We start from the raw sequence: 22,056 nt of genomic DNA, 5'->3' as shown, positions 1-22,056 counted from the left end.
TCAGGGGGGTCACTTTGTAATGTATATGATTATCTAACCACTATGCTGTATACCTGAAACTAATACAAAATAATACTGAATATGAACTGTAATTTAAAAGTAAAATTTTTAAAAAATGAATTCATGAGAAGTCAAGGTAGAGCAAATTGTAGGCAGATCAGAAGAGCAAAGAGAACGATTCCACGAGGTGGAGCTAATCCATGTGGCATTCATGGAGGAGGCAGAGCCTGTGAGCTCCTAGGAAGAACTAGCCATAAAGCTTCTTGATCCTTCCATTCCTTGTTTGAGAAAAGAAATATCTCAGCAACACTGAAAAGTAGGACACATCAGCCAGTTGCCTAGAGATTTGATAATTTCTGATGTTTCCCCAAAGTGAAAGCTAAGGTTATTGGGGATCCAGTTTCCTTACTGTACCCAGGCCCTTGGTGCCATGCTTGGAATGACAGATAGATGAACATTTCTTCAGAGGCACTAGCTCACTTAGAATATTATCTCTCAGCCACATTAGACCCAATGCCCCTTTTTATAACAAATAATTTATAACTCTCCCTTCATTATGTTCAAATGAAAACTACAGATAATATAATCTGCCTACACACAAAATTCACCCTCCAAAATCTATAATTTCAAAACAATTAAAATAATGCACTCACTGTGTTATAATCAAGGAACAAAGAAAAGCAATTTTATAGTAAAATAATAAGTATTTAAATACCTAGAAAAATGTGTACACAGCTACACTGGAAGACCAAATGAGCAGTTAGATGTCTGCACTTAGGTGCAAAATCCCCATGAACACAATACTTGATAATTGCACAGGTTCATTGTGTGTTTTAAGGACCACTCAAATACTGTAATTTGCACTGCCATTCACAGTATGATTTGCCAGAATAGTGAACAGTAAAGTTACTCCTCAGTAAAGTTACTCCTTCACTTGATTTTGTGCTTTCAGTGTGTATCTCCTTCATTCAATTTTTCATTCCTAAAAAAGTCAATGTCTATAAAAACTGCAAAAATTCTTTGTGTAAAATGGTGTTGGATGCTAGACCCAGATAACTATGAACAGGATTTTCACAGACATCAACATGTAGTGGAGCATTTGAGAGCATGCAGAACAGCCCCTTGTGGGTGGAGTGTCCTGGCAACTGCAGAAACTCCAACATCTTTGCCCCAGAGGCACTCCCCACTCCCATCATTGTGACAATACCTCAGTAAGTTCTGAAAAATGCCTCTTACTGGTAGCAGGTAGAACCACCCTCTCTGGGAAGCCTGAATTAAAGGGTTAGAGAGCAGTGTGTGTGTGTGTGTGTGTGTGTGTGTGTGTGTGTGTGTGTGTAAAAGTCATTTGTGTCTTCCCAAATCTGGAGTTAGGGATCACCTATTGTCACCCTATTGCCTCCTGTGATGGTTAATTTTATGTATCAACTTGATGGGGCCATGGAGTGCCAAGATATTTGGTCAAACAGTATTCTGGGAGTTGATGTGTGTTTTGGGTGAGATTAACATTGAAATCAGTAGGCTGAGTAAAGCCAATTTCTCTCCCCAATGTGGGTGGGCCTCATCCAATCAGTTGCACGCCTGAATAGAACAGAAAGGCTGACCCTACCTCAAGTCAGGGAGAATTCTTTCTGCCTGATGGCCTTTGCCATCCAGGCATTTAGACTGGAGCCATACTGTCAGTATTCCTGGGTCTCCAGCTTAGCAACTCACCCTGCACATCTTGTCAGCCTCCATAATCACATATGCTAATTCCTTATAATACATCTCTGTGTATCTGTATAGTGAGAGACTGTCCTGTATGCTGTCTATACTTAACTGCAGTACATGCTGTTGCTTCTGTTTCTCTAAGCACTCCCATACAAGTCAGAGCCTTGTCCTTGCTCTGGCCTGCCTCTGGTCCCCACTCCAGGTGCTGGGCTCTCAGTCCTCCCTATGACTCCCTGAGGCTCTGTCTCAGGAGGCTCCAGCTTCAATATACAGAACCCTTTTCAAACTCAGCATGAACCAAGCCATGGCAAACAAGAAGAAGAAGGATGCCAACAAGGCACCCTCTAGAGATGGCTGGCCCCTGGGGATTTGGCCCCTTTCAGTATCCGCTTGAACATTCAGGCTTAGAGCCTCTTGTGAAACAGGAAGCACCTTGAGAGGAAGTCATCAGTATTAGTTGTGCTCCCCGACAAATGCAACAGGAAGGTCAATGGCCAGGCCAAAGGCAGGAAGATTTTACAGGGTGAGCAGATGTAGAGAAACCCCTCTAAACACCTGGGATGGAGAAAATTCTCAAGGGAATACCTTCTTTCACTGCATAGAGGGCTGGTGGCATGAAACCTTGAGTACTCCCCATTCAGTGAGTGAATCCTATGTTCAGGAAAGGAGGTCTCAGAAAGAAGCCATGCAAAGTTATTTCATCTATATATATAAAACCCTAATATGCAAATAGACCTAATGGCAGAACAACTGAAGAACCGGTCTCTATGACATGCACTGACCACCAGGGGGTGCACACGGAACATGGTGGGCATCAGCAGCAGGCAGCAGAGCACAGAACATGGTGGGTGGCAGCCTCAATGGGATGGTGGAGTGGGGGGTGGGGGGTGGCACCAGACCAAGGTGGGACATTGGTCGCTGTCATCTGGTTGTGTCTCTGGTGGTTACTAAAAATTCTTTGCTTCTGCACACAATGGTCCTGCCCGGCTCTCACACCTACTTCCTGTGTTGGCCCTGCTCACACGCACTGCCAGCACCTGGTACCAGCCCCAATCGCTCAGTACCAGTGAATGCAAGTGGCAACTGTTGGTTCTGATTATACCTCAGGGCTTCTCCACCTCCCCCTGCTCTTGAGGGGTGATTGGGGTAGCAGCCGCCACTCACACCTGCTGGCAGCACTGACTCTGCTCACACCTACTGCTGACGATGGCCCCAATCACTCTGAATCATCAGTGGGTGAGAGCAGGGCCAGTGCTGTCAGTACGTGGGAACAGTGATAGCGGGAGTGAGCTGCCAGCAGATAGGACTGGGGGTCATGGTGGGAGGGGCTGGGTGGGAGCACAGAGGATGGGCCAAGACCCTCCCCTATGACCACTGCAGCCTTACGGCCCACAGTTCCTTTCAGTGCACGAATTTGTGCACTGGGCCCCTAGTTGAATCATATATTCAATCATTTAAAAATGTATTGCATTGAATGTCTCCTGTATGCTCAGTATGCATTAAGTTCTGGGAATATAATGATGAATGATGTTATATTTTAAGGAGTTCACAACCTGGCAGGGAGATGTCATATAAAAAGGCAATGATAAAATGATGGAATATACACTGGGATTAGGTAAACAGTGGGAGCACATAGTTGGGGCAGCTAACCCTCTCAAGGAGGTGGGGTCTGGATGGAGGAAAACTCCCTAGAGGGAACACCAGAGGTTGGTTTTGAATAATGATAAAGAAGGGAAAGGCACAAAAAAAGGGAGAGATGAGCACTGCAGTGACATGGAGTAAGGAAGGAGCAGGTTCCTCCCAGAAGCTGGAAAAAGGAATATAAGGCACAAGTGTGGAATGGTGAGAAACAAGCTAGAGAGAGTAGGCAGGGGCCAGGTTATGGAGGGCACTGTGTGGGCATGCCAGTGAGCTTGGTTTTCACTCTGAAGGAAATAGTATTTTAAGCAAGGGAGTGACATGATCAAATTTGTGCAATAAACATATCATTCAAACTGAAGAATTTAGGAACATAAATTAGCAGACAAGGTGTAAGAGGAGCACTTAGGAAAAGTGTTGCAGTAATCTGGTTGAAGTGTGATGGGGACCCAAATTAAGTCACAGGGCAGGGAGGAAGGAAAGGCTATAAGGAATAGCAAGTGAAGAAAGGATTTGCACACTTGCATGCACACACAGACATGTACACACACACACAAAATAGATCAATAAAATATTTTTTAAATTTTACCATCACTAATCCTATATAATAAAAGCCTAATATGCTAAGTGTCTGGTCATCTGGTCTTCCATTCAACCAATCAAAGCATAATATGCTAATGATATTCTAAAGCTGCTCAACTGCTCGCTATTATGTGCACAGACCACCAGGGTACAGACACTATGATGTGCATGACCACCAGGAGGCAGACTCTCCAAACGGTAGGTTAGCTTACTGCTGGGGTCTGGCCAATTGGGACTGAGTGAGATGCGCCAGACATTCCCTGGAGCCTTCCTATGGTCCCTCCCTGCTGGCCAACCTTCTCTGTCCCTCCCCGGCGCTGATCATGCACTACTAGGGTTCCTCAGCCTGGCCTGCACACTCTCGCAATCCAGACTGAGGGGACCACCCCCCAACACACACACACAAGTGCATGAATTTCATGCACTGGACCTCTAGTAAGGCAATAAAAAATAAAATGATATGATACTTTCTTCCATAACTAACTAGAGTCTTTGTTTTGTTTCCAGGGAATACAGGAGCAAAAGACATGAGGACAGTTTGAATGAGTTGAGTTTGAGGTCTCTGTGTGCCTCCAAGTGGAGCTATATCATTGGTAGCTGGCACTGTGTGTCTAGACCTCAGAAGGGAGGCCTAGGCTGCAGAGTTTGGAAATCGTCCATGGTAAGTATTGCTCAGAAGCTTTGGAAATGGATGAAATCAACAAAGGAGAGTCTATAGAGAGGATGTAGGGTTAAACCTAGAACACTGGCAATTGAGGTGAATAGAGGTTGCAGAAGTTTAAAGAAGGCTGAGGAAGAGGGTCAGAGAAGTAGCAGGAAAACTAGAAGAAAGTGATGTCATGAGAGTCAAAAGAGGAAGGAGTGTCAAGGAGGGAGTGATGAAGAGCACCAAAGGTTGCAGAGGGGTCAAAAACAGTTGACCCTCAGACTAAAAAGTATGCACTGTGTTTACCAAACAAGTCTTCAGTGACTTGTTTCTTCTCTTTTACTTCATGTTTATTACTTACCTCACCCTTTCCCCCATTTCCTTTGTATTAATTAGTTAGCTCAAGTGGCTATTCCATTCTTTATGTATTTCCCTTTTTAATTTGGGAGCTCTACTTTTCCATTCTACCAGCTGCCTCCTCCTTTATTGTCACCCATAGTCGGATACATACTTTTCTTCCAACATATGAAGATGAGAGTCCAACTATTTTCCCCAGATTCTCTATTCTCCTTCTGTTCTTCCTCCCCTGCAGGGTGAATGCTTTCACTTCCCCTTGTCACACACCAACATGAGACATAGCTATGGAACGCTTCTACTTCCCCTTTTTCCCTTGGTACTTTTAGTTCCAGGCTATTAATGTTTCCCTTGAGATATGTCTCTTCTATTTTGAGCGCTTCTATTACACATTCCTAAATGATCTATTATTGTCCATCCAAATGTAACTAATTATATATTGTACTGATGCTGGCCCATCACTCTTTTTTCTTCCTTTTCATCTTCCCTCCATCATGAAGCCTTGAAGCTGATTCATTTATTATTTGGTAGATTAAAAAAAAAATCTTTTCCTCTGATGGAAGATGTGGGTGACATGCCTTGAATGCTTGCTTCTCCACAACTACATTTCTTTCACTTTGTCAGAGGAGTAAGGTCTTACCACAGGATTCTTGGTATGCACTTGGTATGCAACATTTTTATCTCGGGGGATCTTCAAATGATTCACCTCAATCGTCTCTACTTCAAGTATTATTGAAGACCCTTCATCCTCTGTAAATAACTTGTACTCTCTGAAAGATTGTTAATAGTTTCTTTTTATCCCTAGCCTTCAGGAAATTACCAAGCTATGACTCATTTGTCTTACCCAAACCTTTCATCAGCAGACTCAGACCTTTCATTTAGTTTGGGAAATTAACTTCCTATTGCTTAAGTATTACCTCTCTCTTTTCAGTCTACTTAGTCTGCAGATGTTGTCTTTGGTCCCTGAAAGATTTTTCATGTTCTACTGGAATCTTTATATTCCAATGTTATTATTTTTAAAGTTATTGTTGCTCTCTAGTGGTTTGGTTTCATGTGCACCTCTTCTAAGAGCATTGCTAGACTTCTTAGGTATTATGGTGCTTTTTTCTTTAGTCTTCTCTCTGGGCTCAACGCCAGGCCCAAGTGGTGGGTGTTTATCCCCATATCAAGGCCCTACAAGGAAAACTCTCATTCTCCAGTATTCTCATATTTTCCCATCTCAGGGGTAGAGAAAGAACTCAGTGCACTTACACAACTTTCCTCCCTCTCATCCAACCTGGTTCCTGTGCCAGGATACCTACTGGTGCCCAGATACTGGTACCTTCTTAAGATCACAGAAGGGGCATTGTAGAGATCACATACTTTCATGCACAGCTTTAAGAAAACAGCACAAGCCCCATTCAAGAAGTCATCTCGGACTTTCCCCAGCAGACACACTGATTCAGCAGCAATTCATGGACAGATTTCCTCTGTGAGAAATCTAGAAACTAACTGAAAGGCTCGTGGACCCCAGGCAAACATGAAGCAAGTCTCACTGAAACCAGTAGGAAAGTTCAGAACACTCTTTTGCCAGAATTCCATCTTCCAGCCATCATAATCCTACAACAAAGAAAAGCCCAGGACTGGATGGCTTCCCTGTTAAGTTCCACCAAACATTTAAAGTAGAATTAATGCCAATCCTCTTCAAAGTCTTTCAAAAGATTGAAAAGGAAGGAACACTTCCATACTCATTTTATGAGGCCAGCAAAGACACCACAAAAAAAGAAAGAAAGAAGGAAAGAAAACTGCAGGCCAATATCCCTGATAAACATAGATGCAAAAATTCTCAACAAAATATAATACCAGCAAATTGAATCCAACTGCACATTTAAAGGATTATACACCATGACCAAGTGAAGTTTATCCCTGGTTTGCAAAGATGGTTCAAATATGAAGATCCATTAATGTGATATACCTTATTAGCATAATAAAGGATAATAATTACTTGATCATATCAATAAATATAACAAAAAGTTCCACCCTAGCTGGCAGCTCAATGGTTAGAGTGGGGGGGGTGGCGCTCACATTGTTCAATGCCCTGTCGGTCTGGGGCACATGCCTGGGTTGCAGGTTCAATCCCCGGCTCCAGTTGGGGTGCATGTGCGAGGCAACCAGTCAATGTCTCTCTCTCACACCAATGTTTCTTTTTCTCTCTCCCCCTTCTTCCTTCTCTTGCACTCTCTAAAAATCAATGGGAAAAATATCCTTTGATGAGGATTAACAACAACAAAAGAGTTTGACAAATTCAACAAATTTTATTCATAATTTAAAAAAACAAACACCTCTTGCTGTGGCCAGTGTTGCTCAGTGGTTAGGCGGCATCCTGTGTACCAAAAGGTTGCATATGCCCAAGTTGTGGGCTTGAACCCCAGTAGGTCTGAACTGATTGGTGATATATTCTCACATTGATGTTTCTCTCTCTCTAAAAATCAACAAAAATATATTTTTTAAAAAACTCTTAACAAACTAGGAACAGAAGTAAAATACCCCAGTATAATAAAGACACTATATAATAAGCTCACAGCTAGCATCATACTCAATGGTGAAGAGCTGCAAGCTTTTCCTTTAGATCAGCAACAAAGTAAGGATTCCTACTTTTGCCATTTCTATTCAACATAGTGCTGGATATCCTACCTAGAGCAAACAGATAAGAAAAATAAATATAAGGCATCCACATTGAAAAGTAAAATTGTAATTTTCAGACAACATAATGTTATATATTAAAAAAAAAAACACAAAAAACTAAAGATTCCATAAAAATACTGTTAGAACTTGTCCAGCCAGCATGGCTCAGTGTTTGAGTGTTGACCCATGAATCGGGAGGTCACAGTTTGATTCCTGGTTAGGGCACATACCCAGGTTGTGGGCTTGATCCCTAGTAGGGGGCATACAGGAGGCAACCAATGAATGATTCTTTCATCATTGATGTTTCTCTCTCTCTTCCTCTCCCTTCCTCTCTTAAATCAATAAAAATGTTTGTTTGTTGTTGTTTTTTTGTTTTTTTAAAAAATACTGTTAGAACTAATAAATGAACTCAATAAAATTGTAGGATACAAAATCAACATACAAAAGTCAGTTGTGTTTCTACATAGTAACAACAAACCATATAAAAATGAAATTAAAAAAACAATCTCATTTACAGTAGCACTATAAAAATAAAATACTTAGGAATAAATTTAAAGTAGTGAAAGACGTAAATAAAACATTGATTAAAGAAATCCATGAAAAGACAAACAAAAGGAATGACTGTGGTCATCGGTTGCAAGATTTAATATTGTTAAAATGTCTATACTACCCAAATTTATTTGCAGATTCAATTCCTAATCAAAATCCCAATGGCAGTTTTTATAGAAATTAAAAAAAAAAATTTTTTTTTCTAAAATTCATACGGACCAGCAAAAGACCAAATCAATGAATAGCCAAATCAATCTTGAGAAGAATGAAGCTGGAGACATTATACTTCCTGATTTCAACTTATAAAGAAACAGTAATAAAAATAGTATAGTTCTGGCATAAAGACAAACATATAGGCTGATGTAATAGGATAAAGAACCCAGAAATAAATCCATGCATATAAAATCAACTGATGTTTGACACGGGTGCTAATAATACACAGTGGGTAAAGGATAGTCTCTTCAACAGATAGTGTTGAGAAAACTGAATATAAATATGCAAAAGAAAAATTGGATCCTTTTCACCATACACAAAAATAAATTCAAAATGGATTAAAAAGACTTAAACAGAAGATCTGAAACCATAAAACTCCTAGAAGAAACACAGTGGGAAAGCTTCATGACATCGGTCTTGGTGATAATTTCATGGATCTGACATCAACAGCACAGGCAACAGAAGCAAAAAAGGAAAAATGGGACTACATCAAATTAAAAAGCTGCTTTACGGCAAAAGAATCATCAACAGAGTGAAAAGGCCACATATGGAATGGGGAAAACTATATGAAAACCATATATGTGATAGGGATTCCTCCAAAATATGTAAGGAACTACTATAACTCAATAGCAAAAATAATAACCCAGTTTTAAAATTGGCTAAGGATTTGAATAGACATTTCTCCAGTGAAGATATACAAATGGCCAACAGGCATATGAAAAGATGCTTAATATCACTATCAGGGAAGTGTAAATCTAAATGACAATGAGATATCACTTCATATTTGTCACTATGCCTATTACAAAAAACACAAGACAACAAGTGTTGATGAGAAGGTGGAGAAATGGGAGCCTTGTACACCAATGGTAGGACCGTAAAGTGTTACAGCTATGATGGAAAACAGCACAAAGTTCCCTCAAACCATTAAAAATAGAACTATAATGTGACCCACCAATCCTACTTCTGGGTATTTATCCTAAAGAATGAAAATCGGGATCTCAAAGAGATATCTGCACTCCCATATTTACTGCAGTACTAGTCACAATAGCCAAGATGTGGAAACACCCTAAATGCCCATTGACATATGAATGGATAAAAAAAAAATTCCACATAATGGAGTATTATTTAGTCTTTAAAAAGAAAGAAATCCTGCAGTTTGAGATATGCATAAGCCTTGAGGACATAATGCCAAGTGAAATAAGCCAGTCATAAAAAGACAAATAGTACATGATTTCACTTATATGAGGTATCTAAAGTAGTCAAATTCATAGAATCAAAGAGTGGAATGGTGATTGCAGGGATTGGGGGAAAGGAGACTTATGGGGAGTTACTAATCAAAGGACATGGTGTTTTAGTTAATCAAGATTAATATGGCCTGTCCAGTATTGCTCCGTGGTAGTACATTGAACCATGAACCAGGAGGTGATGGTTCTATTCTTAGCCAGGGCACCTACCTGGGTTGTGGTCTCAATCCCCAGTAGGGAGCATGTCAGAGGCAGCCAGTCAATGATTCTCATCATTGATGGTTCTATCTCTCTCTCCCTCTCCCTTCCTCTCTCTCTAAAATCAAGAAATTTTTAAAGGAATATGTTTTAGAGATCTGCTGTATGACATTGTGCCTATAGTCAACAATACTGTATAATATACTTAAAATTTTGTAAAGGAGATAGATCTCATGTTAAGTATTCTTACTATAATAAAACAAAATTTAGAAGAAAAAATAAGTTTAAATGGCACATAACAATAACTCATTTCTAATTGGTGGTTGTTTTTCTTTAAAAAGAGTCACCTCAGTTCAGGGTCTGTATCTGACCTGCGCTCGCCCTGTCCAGGGGCAGTTCTCCAGCGCCTGGCTTCCATCCGTGGCTCTGCAGATGGACTTCCATCCTCTTCAGGCTTGATATTGACAGGAATCCCTTTTGGTCCCTCCCACTTAGCCTCTGGAGAGGTGAAACAAATCTTATCTTGCTTGTCACTCTGGCTCCTGACCCCAGGAAGGAAAGGTCTTGGACTCCCAGGCCCCCAGTTCACCTTTCTTTCCAGTTCCCTATTCATCTCTTGAGATGCAGAAATGATGGCTCCCCTACCTGGTCTCCAGGAAATCATGTTCTGGTCATTGCTGTCTCTGAATGCTAGACTGGGGACTGGATTCCTCTCTCATGAAGCTTGCACATTCTAGCATTCACTGCTTGCCCCGCCTTTGTTTTTAAGCTTTGGAGCTCAGTGCCACTCTTAGCCATTTTCCATTTCATCAATTTGAATCCTTTCCCTGCCCTATTTTTTTACTTCCTGTACATCATCTTGAACATTCCAAACTGGCCCAAAATTTAGGATAAAAAGATTCCCACTTAAAAAAAAAAAAAATTTTTTTTTAATTCATTGGTTCTTTCTTGTATGTGCCCTGACCAAGGATGGAACACACACACAACCACGGCATATCTGGGTGACTCTCTAACAAACTGGCCTATCTAGCCAGGGCAGCAGGTTCTCACTTTTGATGAAGAGGACATGGATGAATGCTAGCCAGTTTTCAGTCGTATGACCACCTTGGGCAAGTCACTTAGCCACCTTGAATTTTGCTTTCTCATCCATGAAATGGCTTTAAGACTTGTTATGCTCACTTCGCAGGCTTATTATGGGGCTCAAATGACACGAGAAAGTATGTTGAAAATTGAAGGCCTACACACACACACGCTTTGTTTATCCTTTCAAAAACAGTGCTTCCAGTTTCTTAAGGGAGGCTTTGCAGTATTAACTTACTTTCATGGATTTAGCCATTTTAAAGACACTCATAGAACTTCATATTTTCATTCAGTTTCTGAAAATCACTTTTTTATTTACTGAAAGGCCATAATTCCAGGTGCAAAAGAAGCCGCCTCTCTGCAGTCTGACAAGGTCACAATTTAAAGTCTTACTACTGTTGGCATTTGCAGACCTGTCTCTGACATTGATCAGGTGGTCAATGTGGTAGACAGAGATGCGCTCCTTCCCTTTTTAAGAAGGAATGGGCCTTGACCTGGTTGGAGCATCATCCTGTACACCGAAAGGTTATGAGTTTGATTTCCAGTCAGGTTGCGAGTTTAATGCCTGGCCGGGGCACGTATAGGAGGTAACTGATCGATATCTCTCTCTCTTCCCCTCTTTCATAACAAAATCAATAAGCATATCCTTGGGTGAGGATTAAAAATAATAATAATTTGGAAGTATTCCAATTGGGGAAAAAAAAAAAAAGAAAAGAATTTGCTGCCCAGCAGCAGGGTATGAAGTCAAGGTGTGCCTCAGCTTCAAGAGCACCTGGCCCAAGGCCACAGCTTTTTGGGGACAGTCCACATCTGTCCTGTGGCTGAGTGAGACTAGAATGAAAGCCCAGCCACTCCGGCTGACACAGAACACTGATAGGCAATACCCAGCCCAGAGCTCCTCAGTATTTGGGCTGAGGCTTTGCAGGACTGCACTGAATTGGACTTCTGCCTCTACCCAGTCCTTCTTCCTCCTTCTTTCATCACCGGTGCTGATCCTAATAAACGTCTTGCACCCCAAATTCCATCTCAGTATTTCTGGCAGAGAACCCAGCCTGTGACAGTTGGCTATGAGGAGCTAGAAGGGCCGCATAGGTGAGGTGAGTGGGGAGGGGTATGTTTATTGCAAACAAAGGAAACACAGTATGGAAGGAGCAGTGGGAAGTTGAAATAACACTACTCCACAACCTTGGACAGCTCCGCGTCTAACAATAACTATGATGGGTGGAAAGCTGCTGGTACATGCCCAACTGAGACCAACTCTCCTAAGGGAAGCAATAGCACCGTCTTACTCTCAGCCCTAGAGATAACCTGATTTGGAGCTCTCGTCTGAAGCAAGGCTGCGCTCTCAGAAAATGCAGACACCTGCCAGGTATTACACAGAAACCCCGGCAGGTATCAGGATTTGTCAAATGATTAAATGTTAGTCATGGTTCTATTTTTCAACTACCTTTAAATGTGCAGTGAAAGACAAGGTGGCATGTTCTAGAACATAGAGTTTTCTAATTTCTTTTGGAAAGGTGGGTTTAAAGGCTGAAATTTAGCTTGGTGACAGTCAGAGATCATACAAAGTCTCTGTAGTGACAGAAGCCACTGCAAATCATGGCAATAAAAGGTAATCTTTGAAAATGAAAGTCTGTCATCCACTAATCCAGTCCCCTTCATACACTCCTGCCCCCCCCCCCCCACACACACACACACTTAAAACCATTCACTGGATTCCCATTGACCTCACAATAAAGACCCCAATTCTATGAGGTCCCACCTACGGAGTCTGACCCCTAACACTGTCTCCAGCCTCATTTCATTCCCTTCTCCTCTCTGATCCCCTTCTCTCTATGCTGCAACCACACTGGCTCTCTTATAGCCCCTAAAATAAGCCACAGTGCATCCTGCCACAGGGCCTTGCACATGCCCACCACTCTTCCACCCACGCCTCCACCTTTTTGACAGCTACTCATCTTTTTCCAGCTCAAGCATCTCTCTTCGTTCCTCAGGAAAGCCTTCCTTGGCCCCACACCTCACATCTAGGACAGGTCCTTGGGTGATGAGATCTCACACCTTCACGCTCCTTTCCTTCAGGGCATTTATCTCATCTCATGTGATTACTTGGTCACTTACATCTCCCACTTAGATTAAAAGCTTCAGGAAGGCAGGAATGGTGTCTGGTTTTGCTCTCCGTTCTATTCCTAGCTCCTAGCACAGTTCCTGGCAGACAGTAAGCACCCAATTTGTTGAATAAATGGATGGATGGATGGATGGATGGATGAGTTTGTAAACAAAGAAAAAAAGTTGCTGGCTTTGGTAGTTTGGCTTGAAATTTCTTGAGGTTAAAATGTAGAAATGGGGAGTTAAAACCAGAAGTGATTGGGTAGAAGATGTGCATGGTGGCAACCATTAGAGAGCCTTTCTCCCTAACCACTGGCAAGAGGGAAGGGCGGGTGGGAGGTAGCAAAGCACCATCAGAAGTCACTGCTGTGAATCTCATCACAGAAGACCAAATAAAAATGCCCAGGCCTGAGAGTAAATGAAAATTATTCACTTCCAATTAGGAAGAAATGTTGTAGAATTAAAGTTGGAATATATTATTGAATTGGACTTCATTCTTCAGGTCCCTAAAGTTAACCAGAACCATTTTTTAAGGCACATCCTATTTAATCTTTGGAAATGGAGCATCTGCCTTTTAATGGAAAAACTACTTCTCATTGTAAAGATTGCACACAATGTTCCTGGCCTTTTTGGTCTCTAGAAAAGGGAAGTTATATATCTTGCCATGTCCTCACTGTATCTTGAACCCCCCTATGTCAACAAAGCAGGTCAAATTAATAGCTAACTTAAAAAAATAATAATAAGTAGAAAGTATCAGCCCACCCTGAGAAATGCTAGGCAGGGCAGGCGAGGTAGATGTATCTGCCTCTCAAGAAGTGGTGGGCGCCGAAACCGGTTTGGCTCAGTGGATAGAGCATTGGTCTGCGGACTGAAGGGTCCCAGGTTCGATTCCGGTCAAGGGCATGTACATTGGTTGCGGGCACGTCCCTGGTGGGGGGTGTGCAGGAGGCAGCTGATCGATGTCTCTCTCTCATCGATGTTTCTAGCTCTCTATTCCTCTCCCTTCTTCTCTGTAAAAAATCAATAAAAAAAAATATTTAAAAAAAAAAAGTGGTGGGGGACTTAAGAAGTTAGAGATTGAAGGGGCCACTGTATTCAGACAACAGCCCAAATTTACCATGTAACCATAAGTTCTGTTCCTGAATAGGCATCCCTTTCATTCAGTTTCTGAAAATCACTTTTTTATTTACTGAAAGGCCGTAATTCCAAGTGAAAAGGAAGCTTTCTCTCTGCAGTCTGACAAGGCCACAATTTAAAGTCCACAGTGTTGGGATTTGCGTTGATCAGGTGGTCAGTGTGGTAGACAGGCATGTGCTCCCTCCCCTCTCGGCACCCTAAGCCTGATGACACAGGGTAAGGGTATAAGGCAGTTCTTCCATTAGGTCACAGTGAGCTGGAGTTGGGAGGAGCTGGATAAAGTTGTCTATATCATCTCTCTCTCCTAGTCATCATGTCCCTGTAGACGGGGTCCTTTATGATCCACTTGGACTTGCATGCTTTCCTAATTGCTCCTCATCCCTATGGTTTTCTAAGAATACTCAAGGTAGCCAGTGTCCCTATTAAAACTCGGGAATCCAGACCTTGACACAGAACTTCTGAGATATAACTTCAGCGTTCTTGTACTTCCTCAGAGGCTCTATCCTGGATCACACTGGTGAGCAGTGGGCAAGAAGTGTGAGATTGCTTTCTGTGCAAAAATAAAAATAAAAAATAAAACCCACCCACAGGAATTGTACATCTTTGGGGAGGAGATGGTTACAGAGCCCTTGCCATGAAGTCATAAGGTGTTTGCTTTCCCGTCATCCTGCTGGTCCCCTCTGTGCTGCAACAGCTGTGACTCCCTTTGCTAGAGAAAGTCCTTTCTCCTTGACAGCTCCAGCTGGCTCCACGGACCCCCTCCTCCTCTGAGTCAATGGGCTCTGGTGTGGGGGACCTCCTGCAGGCTCTGGGGCCCTGGAGCACCAGAACCATTCTGGGGAAAGCTGAGAAAGACAGAGCAAAGAGGCTGAGAAGTGACTGCTTTGAGGGGTATTGGCCTTTGAGGCATAGCAGGCATCTGAGCTGACAGGAAGGGAGGTTGTGCCCCCTCAAGCAAGGCGGGCTAAGTAAGCTCAGAAAGGGCCTGGCTAGAGTCCCAGTCCTTCAGCCAGAAAGCACCTCGGAATCAGTAGATGTTTTGGGGCACGAGCAAGCCCCCTCGCCCCTCACCCCTTCCCCAAGTGGCAGAATGGGATTAGAACCAGGTCTCTTGATTCCTCTCTTGATTGTGCTCTCATCATCCTGCCACCTCCCAGGAATGGGTTTCATGGGAGAGTTCTTGACCTGTCAAATCCTGGAAATCTCCCTGCACAGATGACTGGCCAGGAAGGCTGGGTCTTCTTTTTTCTGACCACTGACCTTCTTAACCTTCTAATGTCAACCGCCTCAGTCTCTATCCCGGCCCGTCATTGAAAAGATCTAGTGGGGTCATCAGGGGCTCTTCCCGGTCCTGTGATGGTGGGAGGAGTGACAGCCTGGACTCTGCCCAGCAGCAGATCTTTCAGGGACAGTGGACGTGAGCTTTGGCGTCGGGGCATGCTGATCTTTTTCAGAGAGGGCAGTGCGGGGGAACAGAGGGAAGAATCCAGTGACTTCTTGGTCACAGAAATTCCTGCTCTCCCCCTCAGACTGACCCTAGCCTGCCCGTCTGGGCCACAGCAATATGGACGGGCTGGGCCGCTGGAAGAGGGGGGAGAGGCGGGTTTCCTGGTTTCCTTGGCCAGCGCCCGGGTCATGAGCCCTTTCCACCCCTCCTTCGCGGGCTGTACTTCTCCTCCTCTGCACACCTCCGCCCGCCGGTCCCTCCGGGCTGCCCGGGCGCCACTGCTCCTGTCCCCCCACCCGCCCCGCCAGCCGGGCCAAAGGGCGGCGTGACTCACGGCGCTGCCACCAGCCCACGGCGGGCCGCGGCGTATAAAGGCCACCCAGCCCCGTCCGCCGCCCGAGGTGCGCAGAGCGCGGAGCATGGCCCGGGGCGCGGAGCGAGGCTGCGGGGGCGCGGGCTGGGGGCTGCGCGGCGCCCTGGCCGCCCTGGCGCTGCTCTCGGCGCTCAACGCCGCGGGCACGGTGTTCGCCCTGTGCCAGTGGCGCGGGCTGAGCGCGGCGCTGCGGGCGCTGGAGGCGCAGCGGGGCCGGGAGCAGCGCGAGGAGGGCGCCCTGCGCGCCTTCCTGGAGGAGCTGAGCCGCGCGCCGCGCCGGGCGCCCCCGCCCCCCGGGGACCCCGCGGGCGCCGCGCGCAACAAGCGCAGCCACGGCGGGGAGCTCGCGCCGCCCCTCCGCGCCGAGAGCCAGGACATGCTGATGATGATGACCTACTCCATGGTGCCGGTAGGCGGGGCCGGGCCCGCGGCGCCCCCGGCGGGGTGGGCAGCGGGCTGCGTGGGAAAGAGCCCGGCGCCCTCTCCCCCGCCGGCCGGAGGGCGGGGCGCTCTGCAGCGAAGGCCCTGAGGATGTCTCCGGGGTCCGTGTTAAATGGGGAAGGGTCATCGATGAGTCTGCAGACACATGAGGGGTGTAGGAAGTGTTTGTAAGAGCCTACTTTCCTTTCTAACTTTGGACAAAAGTCTTCACCTTCCGGTGTGAAGGAAGCTACAGCGGTCCAGGGCTCTCTGCCTGTGCAAAGCCCTGGGCCCCTGGGAGCAGGGAGACCCTTCCTGAGAGTGCAGACTTCTTCAACCAAGAGATTCTTTTCCTGGCATGATCTACTGATCTGGTCTTTCACCTGGCCCATCCCATGTCATGAGATTGCTGACCTAATTGTCTCTGTTTAAGTGAAAACAGTCAGCCAAAAATTTTACCAACAACCGAGGACCTTGATGCTGAGAAAGTTGCTCTAAGCATAAAACTGTTTTTCTTAAAATCAGTGCCAAAGCTGAGGCTCTAATATGGACTCCAGAAATTGCTTGCAGGTGGTGCATCTGAGGAGAGGCTGTAGCTTTTCATTATCTTTCCAAAGCGGCTCCATTACACTCCCCCCAAAAGATTTAAGAAACTCTGCTCTAAGGAGAGTCTTTAAAGCAAAGCCTCCCCTCTCCCCCGCCTCCCCCCCCCCCCCCAGTTTTAAGTTTCTTTGATTTTGCTGATTTGTAACTCAGTAATTATCTAACGATTACAAGTAGATCACATTGCTGTTCCCCATTCCATTTTATTATCCATTACAACACCGAGGTCTTATTTCACTTTATAATTACAAAGATTTCAGTTCTGTCACCTCATGTCAAGTGTGAGGAATAGTTTGGAATCTAGGTATTTGAAGATCAATCCACTTATGTTTCTGTTATCATAGAAGCTTTTAAGCTTTTAAATATCTTATATGAACTGAAATGCTTTTAAACCACAGGGAAGTATTACGGTACACACTACACACACGTCTTTTGAGAGGTCAGATTTTTTCCATTCCTGGGTTCATTTTTTTTAAACCTATAAATATTTAAAAATCTGGGCCCAAGCAAGAAACTTCAAAAAACAGAACTCTGTAAAATGAAGAACTACCATTAGGGGAATTTGCTCTTTCTCTTGTATCTCTATTGTGCATTTTGATGTGTTTTTTTATTTGAAACCCTCCAAGAGGATGCATCTGAGCATCATCATTTTATATTTTTTAACCCTGCTTTTAAGGTAGAGACGTATGTATCCAAATTTAGCCTGTCCAGTCACTAACTCAAGAACATAGACTCGTTTCTGCATCAATCTGAAAGCTAAATTTAACTACCATCACCTGCTCTATTACAGGTCATTACCATCACATCCATCAGGCTGAGACATGGGCGTGCTTTGACCTTAGAGTCAGTGAGGGAGTTCCCATGCAGTGCAGGCAGCGGTTGCCAACTGGTAATCGGCGGACCACTGGTGGTCTGCAAGGTCCAAAAGGCTGGCGACCGCTGGTCCATGGAAGGCAACCATCATATTGCCGGCTTTCCTCTTGGGAGCAGTTCTCAAACAGTAGGCACATTAAAAATGACTTTAGGGCTCGACCGTCAGACATATAGAATCGTAATTCCCCACCCTTCCACCCCCTCGGTGAGTTTGATGCAGGTGGCTCCGGTGCCACACTTTGAGAAACGCTACTCTAGACCACTGCTTTTCTAACTTCAAAGTGCGTGTGAATGTCTTAGGGGTCTTGTTAAAAATGCTGATCTGATTCAGAAGGTCTAAGTTGGGGCCTAAGATTCTGCATTTCTAACAAACCTCCACTGATACCAAAGCTGCTGGTCTGAGGAGTAGCTTGGAGTAGCTGGGTCCAGAGCAGTGGCTGCACACTGAAGTCATATGGGGGGCTTTAAACCTGACTGGTGCATAGACTTCACCCCCCAGAGATTCTGAACTAACTGTTAAGGGTGCTGCCCGGGGAGTGCCCTCTCCCCAGCAGGAAGGGCCTGGACATGCCTTCCTGATGGCAGCGCTGTCCTAGTGTCTCACTCTCACGGGGCCTCCCTTGAGGCAGAGGAACCAATTTTATTACTGAGGAGCCCTTTACTTTTTTCCCCCCCTAACATCTCCCTCTTCACCTTTACAAACTTTCTCGTCTTTATTTTTCTTAGAACAGAGAATTATTCAGATAAGGAAATAATATTTAAAAAAGAACCGTCCTAGGGCACCTCTAGTAGAAAAAGTTGCTAAGAGAACTGCTTAGTCCCCAGCATGACAGAAGTGTACACACTTCTTCTTTTTTAAAAAAATATAGTTTTATTGATTTTTCACAGAGAGGAAAGGAGAGGGATAGAGAGCTAGAAACATTGATGAGAGAGATACATCGACCAGCTGCCTCCTGCACACCCCACTCCAGGGATGTGCCCACAACCAATGTACATGCCCTTGACCGGAATTGAACCTGGGACCTTTCAGTCCTCAGACTGATGCTCTATCCACTGAGCCAAACCGGTTTCGGCTGTACAGACTTCTTAAGGTTGAAGTTGACACCTTCCTCACCCTTTTATAAAGCACCAGTAGGTCTTCAATGAGGGGGAGATCAGAGGTCCCCTCATTGAGGTCATCACATGTCCTTAGAGATCTCAGAACAAAGAAGTAAGTTGTACGCAGATTAGTATCATTTCAAAGTCCTCCAGAATGGCTCCTTTATCCATGATGAGCCTCCTCAAGCTAACAGATAATGCAGAGTTCTGTGCTGTGGGCTGCAAGTACAAGTACTCAGCATGGTGATTCTGGTTAGCACAGACCAGAGACCGGTTGACAGCTGTGAATGACTTTGTTACAAGGGCAACATAAGTACAGTTAGTTTGGTATAGCCAACATATTACATCTTTAAAAGAAAGTGGGTGCTTTGGAGGAAAGTAGTAAAAGGGTCCCTGGGAACCACTCAGCTAGATGAGTAATGGGAACTCCTGTAGGAGATGCTGTTCTGCCTGGGCTCCACCCACCCACCCTCTCTCGCTTCTCCTCTCATTAGCTGCTCTCTCTCATTCCATTCTCCAGGTGTCCTTGCTGATGTTCTGGTAGCTTTATCTAGGGTTTAGCATCCAGTATGAAGAAAGTTTTACTCCTCACAGTGTGCACCTTAAGTTCTAAATGGATCAATAATTACATTTAAAAATAATGGAACTCTATGCTCAAAGTCACTGATCATTAGAGAGATGTATACTAAAATGACAATGAGGTATCACTTCATACCTGTCAGAATGGCTACTATCAACAAATGGCAAATACTGGCAAAGATATGGAGAAAAAGGAACCTTAGTGCACTGCTGGTGGGAATGCAGACTGGTGTAGCCGCTGTGGAAAACAGTATGGAGTTTCCTCAAAAAAGTAAATATGGAACTGCCATTTGACACAGTGATCCCACTTTTAGGAATATATCCTAAGAAACCTGAAGCACCAATCAGAAAGAAAGTATGCACCCCTATGTTCATAGCAGCACAATTTATTATCACTAACATCTGGAAACAGCCCAAATGCCCATCAGTAGATGAACAGATAAAAAGGCTGTGGTACATTTACACACTGAAATACTATGCAGCAGTAAAAAAGGATCTCTTACCCTTTTGAGGCAGCATGGAGAGACCTGGAGGGTATCATCCTAAGTGAAATAAGTCAGTCAGAGAAAGACAAGTGTCTTATGATCTCACTCATATGTGGAATCTAATAAACCAAATAAACTGATGAAGGGAGTGGATCCAGAGATTTGAAGAATGGAATAGAGTGCAGAATCTAGGAGAGAAGGCGGGGGAGGGTGAATGGGTAGGAGGTAATCAACCAAGGACCTCGAATGCAAATATGCATGGCCCATGGACACAGACAATGCGGCAGTGAGGTCCTGGGGTGGGGGCGATGGTTGGGGGAGGGTCAATGGGGGAAAAAGGAGACCTATGTAATACTTTCAACAATAAATAATTATTGTTTAATATATTTTATTGATTTTTTACAGAGAGAGAGAGAGAGAGAGAGAGAGAGAGAGAGAGAGAGAGAGAATTAGAAACATCGATGAGAGAGAATCATTGATCAGCTGCGTCTTGCACGCTCCCCACTGGCGATGTGCCTGCAACCAATGTACATGTCCTTGACCGGAATCAAACCTGGGACCTTTCAGTCCGAAGGCCGACGCTCTATCCACTGAGCCAAACCGGTTTCGGCAAATAATTATTGTTTAAAAAATTAATAAATAATGAAATTCTAAAATTACTAGAAGAAAAACGTAACTTCATTTTAGATCTTGAAATGGGGAAGAGCTTTCTTTCAAACTATAACTTGAAAGCCAGAAGCAAATAATAAATAAATAAAACTTAACAGTTAAAAAGCACACACTGCCGAAACCAGTTTGCCTCAGTGAATAGAGCGTCAGCCTGCGGACTGAAAGGTCCCGGGTTCGATTCCAGTCAAGGACATGTACCTGGGTTGCAGGCACATCCCCAGTAGGAGGTGTGCAAGAGGCAGCTGATGGATGATTCTCTCTCATTGATGTTTCTAACTCTCTATCCCTCTCCTTTCCTCTCTGTAAAAAATCAGTAAAAAATATATTTTAAAAAATATTTAAAAAAATATACAGTGGGGAGGGTAGGGATATCAGGGGGAGATAATAGATCAACCGAAGGACTTGTATAAATGCATATAAGTACAACCAATGGACATAAAACTATGGGGAGGGAGGGGATGTGTGGGAGGGAGGGAGGGGGGCAATAAAAAAAATCAAGAAAATATGTAAAAAATAAATAAATTAATTAAAAAAAATCAATTTGCAATGAAAAAAAATATATTAAAAAAAATAAAAATAAAAAGCACAGATAACAATAACAAAAATTCTGTGTAGCAAATAAGAAAAAGAAACAAGCACATGCCATAAACAAAGGCAAAGATAAATGACAACCTGGAAAACATATTTGCAGCTCATATCATAGATGCAGGGCTAATCTTCTGATACATATAAGCACTCTTAGAAGATATAAGAAAAAAAAAAGAATAAGTAAATCAGCAACAGAAATAGAATCCAATAGGAAAATGGAACAGACAGTTATGAAAAAAAAAAAAAAGCAAACACGTGAAAAAAAACTCTTGATTTAAAAATGCAAATAATAAGTGCCCTGAATAATGTTTACCTGTCAGAATGACAAAACTACAAATGTTTGACAACACATTCTATTGAGGAAATAGACATACTTTTGCATTGGGTTTGGGGTGCAAAATGGTGCAACCCTTGTGGAATGCAATTTATCAATACCTAGAAAAATTACAAATACATTTATCCTCTGACCCAGCATTTTCACTTACAAAAATTTATCATGCATGGCAGACTTTATCACCTATGAAATGACATAAGCACATAGTCGTTCACCGCACAATATTTGTAAAAGCAAAAGACTTTTAACAGCCTGTGTCCACCAGTGGAGGACTAGTTGAATAAATTGACCCATATTCCCACTGTGATACTAGGTAGCTGTGAAACAAGGATGAGGAAAATCCTCTCGGGATGGCTGTTGGAACAATCCCCAGGGCATACATAAGGCAGAGAGAAGTGTATGTTGTATTACTTTGGGTAAGGAAGAAGAGGAAAGATAAATGAAGAAATTAACAAAAGTGCTTACTTAG

At 43.6% G+C, this 22,056-nt stretch overlaps 2 protein-coding genes across 2 annotated transcripts in view; one reads left to right on the top strand and one right to left on the bottom strand.

The window, feature by feature from the left end:
- CYP19A1 (cytochrome P450 family 19 subfamily A member 1) overlaps positions 1-10,244 on the bottom strand; it is a 131,836-nt gene extending 121,592 nt beyond the window's left edge. Inside the window, exon 1 of the mRNA XM_084894331.1 lies at positions 10,167-10,244. The gene's annotated coding sequence lies outside the window, so the exon portion shown is untranslated. The remainder of the gene's footprint in view (positions 1-10,166) is intronic.
- Positions 10,245-15,909: 5,665 nt separating this feature from the next.
- The window catches only part of GLDN (gliomedin), a 55,343-nt gene continuing 49,196 nt past the window's right edge, over positions 15,910-22,056 (top strand). Inside the window, exon 1 of the mRNA XM_084894320.1 lies at positions 15,910-16,347. Within this exon, the coding sequence (XP_084750446.1) occupies positions 15,985-16,347 (363 nt within the window). The 5' untranslated portion in view covers positions 15,910-15,984. The remainder of the gene's footprint in view (positions 16,348-22,056) is intronic.

The sequence above is a fragment of the Pipistrellus hanaki genome (assembly GCF_964339955.1).
Source record: "Pipistrellus hanaki genome assembly, chromosome: 1".
NCBI lineage: Eukaryota > Metazoa > Chordata > Mammalia > Chiroptera > Vespertilionidae > Pipistrellus > Pipistrellus hanaki.
Note: the sequence above shows the minus strand (reverse complement) of the source record. Positions and strands in the feature narration are given on the sequence as shown.